Source organism: Schistocerca piceifrons, chromosome 1 (assembly GCF_021461385.2).
Source record: "Schistocerca piceifrons isolate TAMUIC-IGC-003096 chromosome 1, iqSchPice1.1, whole genome shotgun sequence".
NCBI classification, from domain to species: Eukaryota; Metazoa; Arthropoda; class Insecta; order Orthoptera; family Acrididae; genus Schistocerca; species Schistocerca piceifrons.
The window spans coordinates 627,799,322-627,815,371 of record NC_060138.1 but is presented as its reverse complement, the minus strand read 5'-3'; the positions used below and the strand labels follow the sequence as shown (position 1 = coordinate 627,815,371).

The 16,050-nt window shown below is 42.3% G+C and overlaps 1 protein-coding gene across 1 annotated transcript in view; it reads left to right on the top strand.

Annotated features, from left to right (window-relative positions):
* The window catches only part of LOC124788204 (calpain-A-like), a 241,550-nt gene that overhangs the window by 193,615 nt on the left and 31,885 nt on the right, over positions 1-16,050 (top strand). The window contains exon 12 of the mRNA XM_047255384.1: positions 3,095-3,230. Coding sequence (XP_047111340.1) covers positions 3,095-3,230 — 136 coding nt within the window. The remainder of the gene's footprint in view (positions 1-3,094; positions 3,231-16,050) is intronic.

Sequence of the window (16,050 nt, the reverse complement as noted above, 5' to 3'; positions counted from 1 at the left end):
TGCAATGGGAAACATGTGCAGTTGATAACATTAGAATTCACAGTGGATACAACTGATGAGAAGTATTATTTTTATGCTGAGATTATTCCAGAGCTGAAATACCTGCACTAGGGAACTGGCATAATAGTAATGTAGGAAATGCTCTTGAATGGTGTAAACCATTTGTAAAGATGCTGTGACTTGTGTGCTGATATTAGTTATAATGTGTAGAAATAGCTTGGAAGAGATCAAACTGGGGTTCAGTTTATGTTTCAACCATAGTTGCATAGTAAATATGGAATGCATTTACACGTAGTTGGGCAGCATGGGTGCTGCAGAGGTGGATCTGCCTGGCTTTAGTCATCTCTAATATATTGATTAGGTTGGACAGTCCCCCTTGCATAATTGTTAGTTCACAATCAATGCTTTTCAAGGTTTCTCATACTGGTGCTCCAGCCCTAGTCTAGTGTAGCTTTCTTACTGGTTAAGCATTGTAAATGGATATCTACTACTTGCCATGCCAGTGAAAAAAATGATCATTAGATCATTATTGGAATCTTACAGTGAGGAGATAGAGGGTTCAATCTAACCTGTGTCCAACTAGCACTCCTTTCCTAAGGTCTTTTCATCAGGTGTGATCCTGTTCCTTTTGTGCCTCAAGAAGTAAGTAGTCAGCAGTGTCACATGATTGCAAGTGACGGATAGCCTACACCCTGGCCCCTTTCTTGGAAATGACGTCCGGGTCGCACATCCAGTCTGTTGTGCACTCTCCCTATCCTCTTCCCTAATTTCAGGAATGTATGCATTCTTTGCCATACCCACTGACCTACTTACGTTGTAGACACCTCATACAGTCATCATTACAGTACACTCCTATCCCACTCCCTAACTTTGAGCAAGTAGTAGATATCCATTTCTATTTCTGCCAGAGTCAGCACGGTCAATGGTAAATTGGCAAATGCATTTGACGATGCTCCTATTTACCCAGTCTTCCCATGTGAACTCCTGATTCCAGCTTGGTGTGTAGCAGGCAGCGCAGTGTAGTGTGCTATGCACTGGATTGTCTGGGATGCTATGAGATGGATGGATGGTCACACTTTTTAACCATCCCTTCTGACTTACACGCAAAACTACTCACTTAAAAATTCATGTTGTACAGTTAGTTAGTTTTCTTTAGTTGTGTTGCCATCTTATTGACAAGAATTTGTAAATTGCTGAAAACTGTCAGAATTCAATTGTCTCATTACAGCTGTCACTTCTACAAGAATGAGCTCTCCTTCTTTCGTGAGCAACTTTAGCCCAACAATACTTTTCCATACAATCACACCCCCCGCCTCTGCCCTCTCACACTCTGCTGGTCCCCTCTTATGTTATTCTCATCTGTGGTCAATTTAATTGAATAATCAGTCTTATATTTATGACTTTGTGAGTCACATGTTTACTACATCTGCTTCGTTCCTGTGGCTACACCTAACAAGCCACACAGGTAACAACTTAAACTTTTCTCGTTGCCCAGTGTATCCCTGTGATTATTTTGACTACTTCCCTCTAATACGATTCAGCTATACACGTTCCACATCCAGGCGAATCACTCGCATGTACGGATCTATGGAATACGCATACCAAATAAAAAATAAAATAAATAAAATCTGACGGATAGCTGCCCCTGACATAACATGTTATTATCAAGACACACCTCCCCCCCCCCCACCCCCCCACCCCACACCCCCACCCACTTGTGAGCATAATGTATCACCCAGCCTGGTTTTGCAGCTGTACTACTAGCTGTGGTGATAAATCTCTGAGTGCCTGTGCAAATTAATCAAGATGAGGTGCTATATTCTGGTTACTGTGTTGTCTATCATTGGAACGTGACCGATTCAGATCCAGCCATCCTCTTCTGGAGTATGTAATGTATAACTTGACATGCTCTACATCCCTGAGGGTTTTTATTCATGACAGGAATTGTGGAACACAATAAATGAATGAATCTTGACTTTAAAGAAGCTTTTGATTCAGTAGCAAATTGATGCTAGTTAAAAGAAATATGGTTGCATTTTAAATCTAGCCAGATTTGTGATGGGACTGAAGGCTTCTTAACATGCAAAAGGCAGCATGTTATCCTAGACAGAGTCATCCCACAGGTGCAGATGTAAATTCACATGTGTCACGGGTAAGTGTGATGGAGTAACTACTATGCATATCACATAGTAAAGATGAAACGAATAAACTTAGATGCTATCTTAGATTACTTGCAGAAGATGTAGCTACCTGTGAGGAAGCATTAACCATAAAGTTCCAGTATTTAATCACCTATTTATGAATGGAATGAGGAGAAATGCTGATTAAATTAAATAGAAAGTACTCTTTGCCATACAAGTTACATCACCTTCCCAGTCAAAGAAATGGACCTCTGTATAAAAGTTACATCATAATAAAATGCACACATCACTTACATTGGGTTACTGTAATAAGAAAAGTTCTGGCAGAATGTAAATAATTTAGGAGTAAAGGAGACCACTCACCAAATAGTAGAAGCATTGAATCATCGACAGACACATGCAGATCCATTGTCCCCACACCCTCTTGCCAACTGTTTCCCATCCCTCTGTCCTGTCCTGTCGCAATCCATGCTATCTTTTCATCATCATCGTGCACCATTCTTCACCAGCTCTGGTACCCATTGACTGCACACTCAGGTCATGTACCTGCCATGCTTCTCTCCTGCATTCCTAGCCACCACAACTGTTACCTCCCTTCTGGTCACTAGCTGCCCATCCCCAACTGCTCTTCCCTCTTCCTGCCTCTTTCTCCCTCAACCCACCTCATCAGACATAACTTCCATACCACCCTACTTCACACGTTGAATTGCAGCCCTGGCAATGTGCATCCAGCTGGCACCAATTCATGTGAAATCTACATGTTTTGATTCTCTTTTGCGTGTGCCTCTTGATAACTCAATGCTTCTGCTGTTTGGTGAATAGTCTCCTTTATTCCTAAATTATTTACAGTGAATTACAGAATTTGCATAATCAAGACAATAAATATAATAATATATGCGGAATGGGAAGTGAATGTTCAGTAAAAATAAATAAGTAATTTTTATTACTTTTAGGTAACTTCGCAGATGGAAAAGGAAGATCAAAAACAAGAAGATAAAATAAGACAGTTCTTCAGCAAAATTGCTGGTGATGACATGGAAGTGGACTGGAAAGATCTCAAGCAGTTATTGGATTATGCAATGGCAAATGGTAAGCATACAAGAAAGGATATGTAGATATAGACTTCACAGCGTAAAAATAATTTATTTTATTTCAGCATTGTTTCTCTCAGGTTTATTAACAATATAAAGGTTCATCTGTGGGCAGATTTCCACAGAGACTCTTGTGAAGAAAATCTTGATGTAATGTAGAAGAGATTGGTATCACCCAGACTTTTAGCTGTATAATAAATTTATGGAAAGTGACCATTACATTTTTTTCAGAACTGGTATGAGGCTACAGGCTCACCTACTTGCCAGAAGCATCCAGTCTGACTAAAGCAATAGCCATTCTACCCCAATGATTTCTTATGTATTCCCTACATTTTCTTTAGGGTAAATTCGTCTAAAAGACAGAGCTGAGAATAAATATACACTGAGTGACAAAAAAAGTGAAGCATCCAGAAGGGGAGGAGGAAATGTAATGAAACTTTATGGGGTGAGAGGGTATGTGATGTTATTTCAGTGCTTACAAAACTGAGTCAAATTAATAAAGAACTCGGCAGTATGAGGCCACTTATCAATATGACAGTACAACCCCTCTGTCCTGTATGCACACCTTAATTCTATTTGGAAGAATGTCATAGAGCTGTTATATCCCCCCCTGAGGCAAGCTGGCCCACAGTTTTTGTAACTGATCCTTGATATCCTGGTTCCTAGCCCTGAGATAGATTTGGTGTCCAAGCTGCTCTAGTACAATTTCTTGAGGACATATTTGGGGATCTGGCTGGCCAAGGGAGTACCTCAACATCATGAGGACAGCTCACACAGACATGTACCACATGTAGATGAGCATTGTTCTGTTGAAAAATGGCACCACAAAATTGTCACATGAGAGGTAACATGCAGACAATGTTTGTGATGTACCTTTGTCTGTCAGAGTTCTCTCAATTGTTTCCACCTGTGACCTGAAGCCATACCACTCCCCACACCATGATGTCAGGAGTAACACTGCTGTGCCTCAGCAAAACATGGGAAGAATGGAACCTTTCCCCAGGTCGCCACGATACTTGCTGTACACGCTAATCCAGAGTAGTGCAGAAACATAATTCATTGATGAACATAATGTGCCACCATTTGTCAGTGGTCCATGCTTCCTGATTAAGCACCACTCGAAATGCAGCCACTTCTGTTGCATTGTTAACAGCAGTCTGTGCATGGAACAGTAATTACATAGATGGCTGCTGCTAGTTTGTGACCAATGATGTGGAATGATACAAAATGTTGCAGGATGTCAGGAGCCCATTACTTGTTCTCAGATGTAAGGTGCAAACATCAAGGGTTTGAGATGGATTTGGTGCACAATAAGATGAGCCTTCTGTGTTGTAGTCAGACATGATTAATCAGAAACTTGGAAAGTATGCCTGTCCTCACATTCCTATGCTGTCCAGTGTCAGACCACTGTCACATCTGAATGCCCCACAAACTGCATGATTTGACCAACTACAATGATGGGTTGCCATAATAAAATTGAGTACACCCAAAAGATGCTTCTAAAATGTACAAAGCATGATTGCTGAGTGAGACAGGCTTAGAAAAAAGCAGGGAAAAAATTAATAATGAATGGAATATTTCTGTGAACATGGATAAATGCCTGAAAAAACTAACATCTAGGGAAAATACTATAAGTGCACTGGAAATATTATCCTAAAAATAATAATCCAGTATGGAACCAAAACACTGAGAATAGAAGAAACCTGAAAAATAGCTTACCGGATAATAACATGTGGGATATGTTGTGAGATCCAGCAGAGAGTCAATTTTTCCCCATCTTTTTTCTAGACCTGTGGTCTTCAGCAATGAAAGCAGATTCTGCCTGCATGCAAGTGATGGTCATTTGCATGTACAGTGTAGAATTGGTGAGCACAGTCTTGTAGAGTGCATTTGTCCAAAACACACTGGCTCCACCCAGGTCTTATGATTTGCGGTGCAATAAGCTACAAATCTTGTTCACCTTTGGTGTTTCTGGAGGAGACACTAACGGGTGCTCGATATGTGCAGAACATTGTTAGACCCATTCTTTTGCTGTTCTTGTGACAGGAAAGTGATACGTTGTTCCAACAGGATAATATTCACCCTACACTGTGCCCATGAAATGTAATGTGCTCTGCAAGGTGTGCTGTAATTTCCCCAACCAGCATGACCTCCAGACTTGTCTCCAATCGGGCACATGTGGGATATGGTGGGATGAGAAGTGACTCATGTGCCTTGATAACCAACTCTTACAGAATGATGTGAACAGGTTGAGTGAGCATTGCATAACATATCCAAAGGCAGTATTTGCCACCTGTACAATTGACTGGATGCCAGATTCAGTGTCTTTATTGTCACCTGTGAAGGTGAAATCACGTACTAATAAATTTTCAGCATAGGTCAATATCTGGTACCTCAGAATCACTTGTGCTTTTGGTCTGTAAATGTAATCATTTCATGTACTACACATCACTGTTGCAGCAATAAATCTTGAGTGAATGGGAAATCTCTAAAAGGATGTACTAACTTTTTTTCCAGCAGTGTATAATTTTGTTCATTAGACAAGCCTACAAAGATATTAGCAATGGTTGTTTGTCAGTAATTAGCTAAACTATTTGGGGAGTTTACAATAGGAATTAAATTGAACTATAGTGTTACTGACTAATAAAATCTTACTGGAAGAGATTTTAAGAAAATCTACATTAAAATCATCAGTACACATTAAATACGGTAGGCCAGTAGATTTATGAACAGATTAATAGTTACCTGCAGACACTCCGTACACACTTACTATTATGAAAGATTTATTATGAAATTCTACTTCTGTTGCACATGCTTTATATACTGCTCTAGGTGAAATTTATGAATGTCTATGTTCTTAAATGTATGACAGTTCCTGATGAATCTAGCAACCCCTCCTATCTCCGTTTCTCCTCCTATCTCCTCTACAAAAGTCAGATGCTAATCTAAATCCTGTAATGCTTAACACATCTATAGTAGTGGTCACATGATGTTCAGAGAGGCATATTATGTAAGCTGGGTTTTATGTCTCTACTTCATCAATGCAGATAAGTAGTTTCTTAATTCAGTGATTGTCTTCAACAGAAACATTGCACCCAATAGTAAACAACCAAATACAGTACATTAGATTTGACTGCACAGACACATGAAGGTTCTACAAGAATATCAAAATACTTCGCTGAACTGACAGTATTACCATTAAACTATTTTCATGATCAATTATTAACTCAAGGAACATTTCCTGACAGACATAAATATACTGTAGTAACATCCATCTATAAAACTGGAGATAAGCAAACCACCTATAATTACAGATCTGTGTCACTCCTTCCTGCCTTTTTAAAAGTGTTTGAGATATTGCCCTATTATCAAACACTGACATTAACTGAATAGAACTTGTTAATTCCCTCTCAGTTTGGGTTTTGTTAAGGATTCTACACAGAGAACACAATAAAAGACCCTACAAAGGAAGTTCTTTCAGAGATAAACAAGATAAATATTATCCTGTTGGTACATTTTGTGATCTTGCCAAACGAAGGCTTTGATTGCATGGATCACAAAATTCTACATGGTAGACTAAAATGTTGCATTATTAAGGCATTCCTCTAGCGTGAATGGAGTCTTATTTTTGTAACAAAAAGCAGAGGGTCTCATTAACAGATTCAGTGCCAGGACGAAACTAATCTCAGAATGGAGGAAGATAGCATGTGCAGTGCTACAGGCTCAGTACTGGGTCCACTCTTGTTGCTGACCTGTACAAATGATCTTCCAATGATTTTACAGAGCAGTACAGAAACTCTAATGGTCACTGATGATACAATCATGCAAGTGATTTGCAGCGAACGGTTTAATTTTTAACCTCACAAAGACTCATATTATGCAATTTGAACCAGGAGTAATGAATGACCTTTAGCAATACAAGTAGACGCTAATGGTCACACATTAAATGAAACACACCATTTAAAATTTGTTGGGATCCAGTTGGATAACAACTTAAAATGGAGTCAATACTTGGATAAACTAATGAAGCAGCTCAGTTGAGCATGTTGCTTGCCTAAAGACAGAAGTATTGTCTATTTTCAGTTCTTGTTGTCTTATGGAATTATCTTCCAGGGGAGTGCACCTAAAGTAAACAAAATGTTTATCCAAAAGAAGCAAGCTGTAAGGATATTGTGTAAAGTAGATAACCATACATCTTGCAGAATCCTTTTTAAGGATTTGGAATTCTTACAATGATTTCCCAATACACTTACTCTTTAATGGTTTTTTTCATGCTGATGATACAATAGGTTACTGCTGAACTGTGATTTATACAGTCAGAATACAAGGCACAAAAATACTAGCCCAGATAGCTGAGCATGTTAATGGGTGTCTTCCAGGATTTGGGGAGGTGAACCTGTCCCGGACTGAGTCACAGATTAACAACAATGGCTGTAAGCTGGCCACCCTGGATGTAAATTTTAGGTGGTTTTCCACAGCTAGGTGAATACTGTGTTGATACCACATCCCACTTCAGATTCATGTTATGCAAACATATAGAAAATGCTTTCACACTTCAACATGTTATTACTCTGGATGCAGACAGATGGAGTACACCAATTCAGTCCTGAGAGTGGTGGCATAAGGAAAGTCATCCAACAAGTATGAGATAAACAGCAGTGACAGTATTATGAAAAGGATAGATTACTACTAACCTTATATCACAGATGCTGGGTAACACATAGACACAACAAAAAGACTGTCAAACAAGAAAGCTTTTGATCAAAAAGGCCTTCACTGAAATTAGACAAAACACACACACACACACACACACACACACACACACACACACACACACACACACACACACAGACTCACAATTGGAAACTGAAGTGCTGGCAGGGAATGTGGTTCAGTTTTACCAGTCCTGTTAGGGTGGCATGTGCAATCCTTTGTGGCTGGTCACCAGATGTGTGAAGAGTGTTGATTGTACATGGACAAGATTATGAGAGCAGTTATGATATTCAGAAGGCTCTGTAAGATCTTCTGCCTTCTAGGAAATGCACTGCTTGTCACTACAGACAGAAGACCAAGCAGTACAGAGGGACCTTTGTGGTGTGCAATGAGTGGCATCTTTTGTAGAGCAGGTATTATTGATGACTGGTGTGCTTAATGTGAAGTTCTGTGTGTAGCCATTGCCTAAGAGGAAATCAGCATGTTGGAAGGTAGGATTCTGAGCTGGATATAGCATAGCCTCAGGAAAAAAGTAATGTAAATTAACTTATCGATATCCATCAACAATGGAAGTGATCTCTGTGCTCTTAGATGTGCAATAATTACTATCTCTGTATCATAGTATATAAGAAAAGGACATTTTGTTTCTTTGTCTTCTTCTTTGTCTTGCTGGTCTTGTTGGTTCTGATGTCCTATCTGACGGTCACATAGAGATCACGGTCTGTAAATAATTAATATAATTATCTTTAGTGTTATTATCAATTTTGTCAAATATATATGCAATTATTTATGGTAGAATGTGTTTTCTGTTGGTAGCGAAAAGTACCTTCTCTGACCCATGATTCATTTACATAATAATTAAATATTGCCCTGGACATTTTGTGCAAGTTAATTGTTGTAGCGATGCCATTAATGATAAAATGATAAAAATGCTTTTAATAGTCATTTCTTGCAAGAAGTATTAAAAATAATAATCTTAATAAATACAGAATGGTGTCTTGTAATATTTTCCATTTCATTTTTTAGGCCAGAAGTACAGTTTTATGAAAAATAATTTTTATTAACGTATACGCTGCCATTGCACATAGGCACCTATACTGGAGCATGAAGCCTCACAGAAAAAGAAATAATTAAGCAGTTTATTTAACTGGTTTATCATGTAACATAAAAGAAAGATTATTTTTTTAAAATCCATCATGAGTAAGACGGCTGTCTTCATGTTGGAATACGTATGATATAACTGGTGATAGTGCCCTGAGAAACAATTAGCCATGGCTTTTAACCAACACAAAAGAGAATTTTTAACAAAACATTTTCATTTCCAATTATCAGAATAATTTATTTCATTCTCTTTTGAAAAAAGTTTATGTGGTATGGAGAAAACTAGGTAAATAACATGAGAGAGGAAGTGCTGGGAATCTAGGGACCTGAGAATACGGTGTCTCATTATAAATCCATATCAATCCATGTTATAAGAGTGTGACAAGATTATGAGAAGACCATATAGCAGAGACGCTGAGTCGCAGATAGGCACAACAAAAAGACTCACAATTACAGCTTTCTGCCATTAAGGCCTTTGTCAACAATAGACACACATAGGGGCGCGCGCACTCCACACACACACACACACACACACACACACACACACACACACACAAAACTGCAGTCTCAGGCAACTGAAACCACAATGCGAGCAGCAGCACCAGTGCATGATGAGAGTGGTGATTGGGTGGGGGTAAGGAGGAGACTGGGGCGGGGAGGGGGAGGGATAGTATGGTGGGGATGGTGGTTAGTGCTGCAGGTTAGACAGAGGACAGGGGTGAGGTGGGGAGAGGGGGGTGGGGAAGTAGCGGAAAAGCAGAGAAATAAAAAGATGGTGTGGTGGTGGAATGACGGCTGTGTAGTGCTAGAATGGGAACGGGGAAGGGGCTGGATGGATGAGGACAGTAACAAATGAATGTTGAGGCCTGGAGGGCTACAGGAACGTAGGATGTACTGTAGGGAGAGTACCCACCTGCACAATTCAGAAAAGCTGGTGTTGGTGGGAAGGATCCATATGGCACAGGCTGTGAAGCAGTCATTGAAATGAAGGATATCATGTTTGGCAGCGTGTGCAGCAACAGGGTGGTCCACTTGTTTCTTGTCCACAGTTTGTCGGTAGCCACTCATGTAGACAGACAGCTTGTTGGTTGTCATGCCTACATAGAATGCAGCTCAGTGGTTGAGCTTAGCTTGTAGAACACATGGTTGGTTTTCACAGGTAGCCCTGCCTGTGATGGGATAGGTGATGTTAGTGACTGGACTAGAGTAGGTAGTGGTAGGAGGATATATGGGACAGGTCTTGCATCTAGGTCTATTACAGGGGTATGAGCCATGAGGTGTGGGATTGGGAGCAGGGGTTGTGTAAGGATAAATGAGTATATTGTGTAGGTTTTGTGGACAGTGGAATACCTCTTTGGGAGGGGTGGAAAGGATACTGGGCAGGACATTTCTCGTTTCTGGGCATGATGAGAGGTAATCGAAACCCTGGAGGAGAATGTAATTCAGTTGCTCCAGGCCTGGGTGGTACTGAGTTATGAGGGGAATGCTCCTCTGTGGCGGAATGGTGGACTTTGGGAAGTGGTGGGAGACTGGAAAGATACGGCACGGGAGATTTGTTTTAGTACAAGATTGGGAGGATAGTTATGGTCAGTGAAGGCTTCAGTGAGACCCCCAGTATATTTCGAGAGGGTCTGCTTGTCGCTGCAGATGTGATGACCACGAGTGGCTGGGTTGTATGGAAGGGACTTCTTGGTATGGAGTGGGTGGCAGCTGTCAAAGTGGAGGTATTGCTGGTGGTTAGTAGGTTTGATATGGATGAAGGTATGGATGTAGCCATCTTTGAGTTGGAGATCAACATCTAGGAAGGTGGCTTGTTGGATTGAGTAGGACCAGGTGAAGCAAATGGGGGGAGAAGTTGTTGAGGTTCTGGAGGAATGTGGATAGGGTGTCCTCACCTTTGATCCAGATAGCAATGATGTCATCAATGAATCTGAACCAGGTGAGGGGTTTAGAATTGTGGGTTTTGAGGAACAATTCCTCTAGATGGCTCATGTATAGGTTGGCATAGGATGGCACCATGTGGGTGCCCAAAGCTGTATCCTGGATTTGTTTGTAGGTAATGCCTTCAAAGGAGAAGTAATGGTGGGTGAGGCTATATTTGGTCATGGCAACTAGGAACGAGTTTGTTGGTTTGGAATCCGTTGGGATAGGTGACACGTCCAGTGACAGGCAACATTTCAAGTCATAAAGCTGCACAAACTATGGAGTAAATGGTTTGTTTTTTTTGATGTAGGTTGGTTCACTGTAGTCAGTGAGTGGAACGTGTTGTCCACCTTCTTCTACCACACCTTTAGGAGTCTTTTCTGATCCCTTTCTCCTCTCTTCTTGCTTCATCTGCACAAACTATGGAGGAAATGGTTTGTTTTTTTGATGTGGGAAGGTTCACTGTAGTCAGTGAGTGGAATGTGTTTTCCACCTTCTTCTACCACACCTTTAGGAGTATTTTCTGATCCCTTTCTCCTCTCTTCTTGCTTCATCTATGTCCCACTACTAACCCCTTGGAAAATCAATATAAATGCATGTCTGCTGCTCAACACTTCTCCTCTTATAAATAATAATTATTTTATTGTTATTGAATCTTTCCAGATGGTTGATTTGGCAGAACAAGTACTTAAAAACATTTATTGAAGTGGTATGGGAAGTGGTGTTCTGGATGTGGTAAACAAGTGAGCCCAGACTCAACAGAAAAATGATAAATTTAACAAGTTACACAAGACACATACTGGTATCCTTGACACATTCACTCTTTAAGTCAGAGGTTCATACTACAGTTATATAAGATATCAAAGCATAAATTAATAGTGCCACCTACAATAAGTGAAAAACTTATAAAATAATTTAAGGGTGCTAAGGATTAAATTAAAAAGTGAACAAGCACCAATAATTACATTAAACATTAACAACATTCAAAGGTGCTGCTGAGCATTAACACAGATTTTTTTAAGGTACCCATAATGTTTCAGAATAATTTATCATTAAAAAAACTCATTTAAAAGCCTCAAGGGTGAACGTAATTCCAACGGGCATCCAGTGACATAGCTTAAATTGCCAAAATTCTCAGGCACTAATTGACAGTCTTGCCCCAGAAGATTGTGTTTCACATTCCATGTTGGTCCCAGCTAGCCATCCTGCTAAGCAGTTAGGTTTTAGAGCTCTAAACCAGAAAACGACAATGTTATAACACATACAAGCACCATTAAAACCAATTACAAATTATTTAGCAAAAATAATCAGTTATTATAAGACTTTTTATCAAACAACACATCTTCAAGCAATTGCCAGCTAGGGTGGTTTAAAGTGGACACCATTTATGGCAAAATACCACTCTGATGGTGCAATAACTTAACACAGGTAGATCACCTAAAGCACACCAAGTTAGCAATGACACTCCCTTAAAGAAATAAAATTAAACAATAGCGATGGGGCACTGGAACAACCACGAGGGCTGCCAAACTCAATGACCTTTAGTGTTGTTACCCATTACAGTAGTCAAGGGCTCACCATTAATTACTGTTAAAAGATGGTGATAACTGTCTTACAGCCTCATGGTAGGTAAACCTTGTTGAAGTACTCTTACGTTAAAATGAAAACCTGGATCCACCATATTCAGTGTGCCACAACAGTAATGAAGATGGACTTTTAATAAGAGGTGGAGCCCCTCCACGCCCACACCGGCATGATGGCCAACACAAAAGGTCTACTGCCATCTCTGCATAAGGGTTAGTATTCACTAAAGTGAGGTGTCGCAGGATGTGGGTACTGCGATGTTTGCGTACGTCTGGTTAGGATTAACCATTAATACGCGCTCATCTGGAGATAGATTGGTCGAAATCTGACGAAGGGTAGCGGTTTGAAGGGCAGAGGAAAAAAAGTGCCAAGGCAAGAGCCAAGGGAAAAAAACCTCTGCGAAAGTTAGGTCGGGCGGCAAGAGCAGTAGCGGTTGTCTTGCTGCCTGCGATAGGTTGTGCAAGGATAGGCTTTGTTAGTGGTGGGTACCATGCATGTCGATACCTTGACGTTGTGCGTTTGTGCTGCTCGGCGGCTGGCGCTGGGTGCTGGTACAGAGTCCTCGTTCAGCGTCCTGCAACCTGCAACAGTTATGTTTGTTATCGGTCTTGTGTCCGATAGGTCATATACCGGAGGCACAGTGTGAGGGAGTGTTGGGAGATTGTTCGTGCGTCTGTGGGCGAGCTCGTCGGTGTCCCTGCTGTGGCCTGTTGGTCGGCTCTAATAGCAGCTGGTAGTTGCCAGTCGGTATTGCTGATATGCAGGGGCTTACCGACGTTTGTCGCTGTTTGCGTATGTTAGTTTACCATAGGTGGTTATGCCCTAGCTAGCAGTGTCTTTGGTCGCTTGTGTTTCCACCTGTGGTTGTGATCGTAGTTTCCCAGAGTGAGGATGAAAGGATTGTTCGAGTGTCTCGAGTTCCTGTATAGTCGTGTGGCGTGTTTCTTGAATACTTCCTTGAGGGTATCAAGGTGGTATTCATGGTGAAGATCCGCGGTGCGTGTGTAGCGTGGAGCATTGCTAATGATTCGTAGCACTTTGTTCTGTATGATCTGCAGGCGGCGCAGTCGTGTGGGAGCTGCATATCCCCAGACGGGAGCTGCGTACGTCATCAGAGGTCTAATCAATGTCGTGTATAAGGACCTCGACACCCTCCTATTCAGTGTGCTTTCCCTGTTGAGCATTGGGTAGAGCTGTTTGAGCCTCGCGTGCGCTCGGTTGGCAACGTATTCGATGTGGTCCCCCCATGTAAGTTTCCGGTCCAGCCAGACACCAAGGTATCTGACTTTCTCTTGGAAACGTATTGGGCGTGTATGTAGTGTTATCGGTCTACAGTGTTGGTGTTTGGGCAGTAGTTTCGGTCTGCGTGTGAACAGAACTGCTTCGCACTTGTCGACGTTTACTTTAATACGCCATCGCTCCAGCCAAGGCTCAGCTGTTCTGAGTGCTGTCTGTATTCGTGAGTTGATGTTCGACGGTTTCCAGTCTTGCGCGAGGATGGCTGTGTCATCCGCGTAGACGGCTAACGTCGTGTTTCGTGTCGCTGGGTAGTCATTAATGTACAGGTTAAACAAGATGGGCCCCAGAATGCTTCCTTGGGGTACTCCAGCTTGGATACCGTGTCGTGTTGATTGTTTATCCTGCACGTTAGTGTTGAAACATCTGTTCGTGAGATATGAGTGTATGAGACGTACGAGTCCATCTGGGAAACCAGCTTCGCTTAGTTTGCGTATGAGTCCGTTGTGCCAGAGACGATCGAAAGCCTTTTCGATGTCTAGGAACACGGCCCCTGTGGCTTTGTTCATGTTGTAGCCGTGTGTTATATGTTCGATTACGCGGAGGAGTTGTTGTGTTGTCGAGTGGTGATTCCTAAAGCCGAATTGCTCCGGTCTTAGGGTGTCGTTGGCGATGCAATGCCTAGTGATACGTTTTAGTATTACCTTCTCAACAATCTTGCTGCGCGAGCACAGCAGACTGATGGGTCGGTAATTTTGTGGGAGGGAGTGGTCTTTCCCTGGCTTCCTGAACATCAGGACCTTGGCCGCCTTCCAAAAGTCAGGGAAGTGTTGGTGTGTCAGGATGGCATTCGTTAGGTGTGTGAGGTATTCTACGGCTTTATCCGTGAACTCCTGGAGGACACGGTTTTGAATGCCATCAGGCCCAGGGGCTTTTCTAGCGTTGGTGTGCTTGATAGCCCATGTGACTTCATTTGTGCTAGCACGTCTGATTTCGTCGCGCGAGGGCTGGGCTACAAGTCGTGTAACCTCCTGGTCCGTTTCAAGTGTGAATGCTGGGTCTGAAGGAACCAGATTCGGCATGAAGGACGCTGCAAGTGTTGTGGCCATAAGCTCTGCCTTCTCCGTCGCGAAGTAGGCTGGGCCGTCTGGTCCTTGTAACGTGGGAATGTAATGTTTCTCCCTGGTGAAGTGTCTGGCCAGCTGCCACACGCCAGGACATGTGGTATCCAGCCGAGCGAGTTTCTGTCCCCATTGTTCGTTTCTGAATGTTTGGATTTTATTCCGTATTATGCCCTGGAGTCTGTTGACGTGCAGTTTATAGAACGGGCGCCTGGTACGCTGCCAGTATCTCCTGAGGCGGTTCCTCATTGAGATAAGGCCCAGGATTTCCTGGGGCAGGGCCGTCGAGTGTTGTCTTGGTGTTGTAAATGGAATGGTGTCAGTCATTGCGTCTTGGACGGCAGTTGTGAGAGCCTCCACAGCCTCATCGATTTGCTGTGTGTTGTTAATTTCGTGGGTGTCAGGAATGTGACTATCAAGCGTTTCCTTGAACAGTGTCCAGTTCGCACGCTTGTAGTTAAGCATCCTGCGTGGTTCGATGTCCTGCAGTGTCTCTTCCATGTGCAGTATTACAGGCATGTGGTCTGAGTCCAGATGGTTTTCAACCGTTAGGTTGAGTGTGCATGTGATGCCCTTTATGAGGGCTATGTCTAACACGTCTGGCCTATGTCGGGCCTGTGTAGGCACGAACGTGGGAACGTCCGGCCCAAGTATAATGTAGTTTCGGCCTAGTGCGTGTTCGTACAGTTTCTTGCCGTTGGAGGTTCGTATTCGTGAGTTCCAATCGGGGTGTTTTGCGTTGAGGTCTCCAGCGGCTATTACCCACGGTGCCATGTTGAGTACTGTGCTGATATCGCGTGTTACTATGTTTTTAGGAGGATTGTATAGCGATACCAGTGTGGTGTTGGCTCCGTTGAACTTGACCCTAACGGCCGTAGCCTCTAGTCTTTCAAGTGCTGGGAGCTCGATGTTCGTGTGGTCTATGTCTCTGTGTATAATGATTGCTGTGCCGCCTCCCCTCCTGCCATCCGCTCGGTCGGTACGATAGACGCAATAACCTGGGAGGTTTAGTTGTTTACGAGGTGTAAGCAGTGTTTCGTTCACAAGAGCGATTCCGATACCCTTTCGCTCCATGAATGCGGCCATCTCGGCTTTTTTGTTTGCGATCCCGTTGGCATTCCAAAACAGGATCTGTGTGAT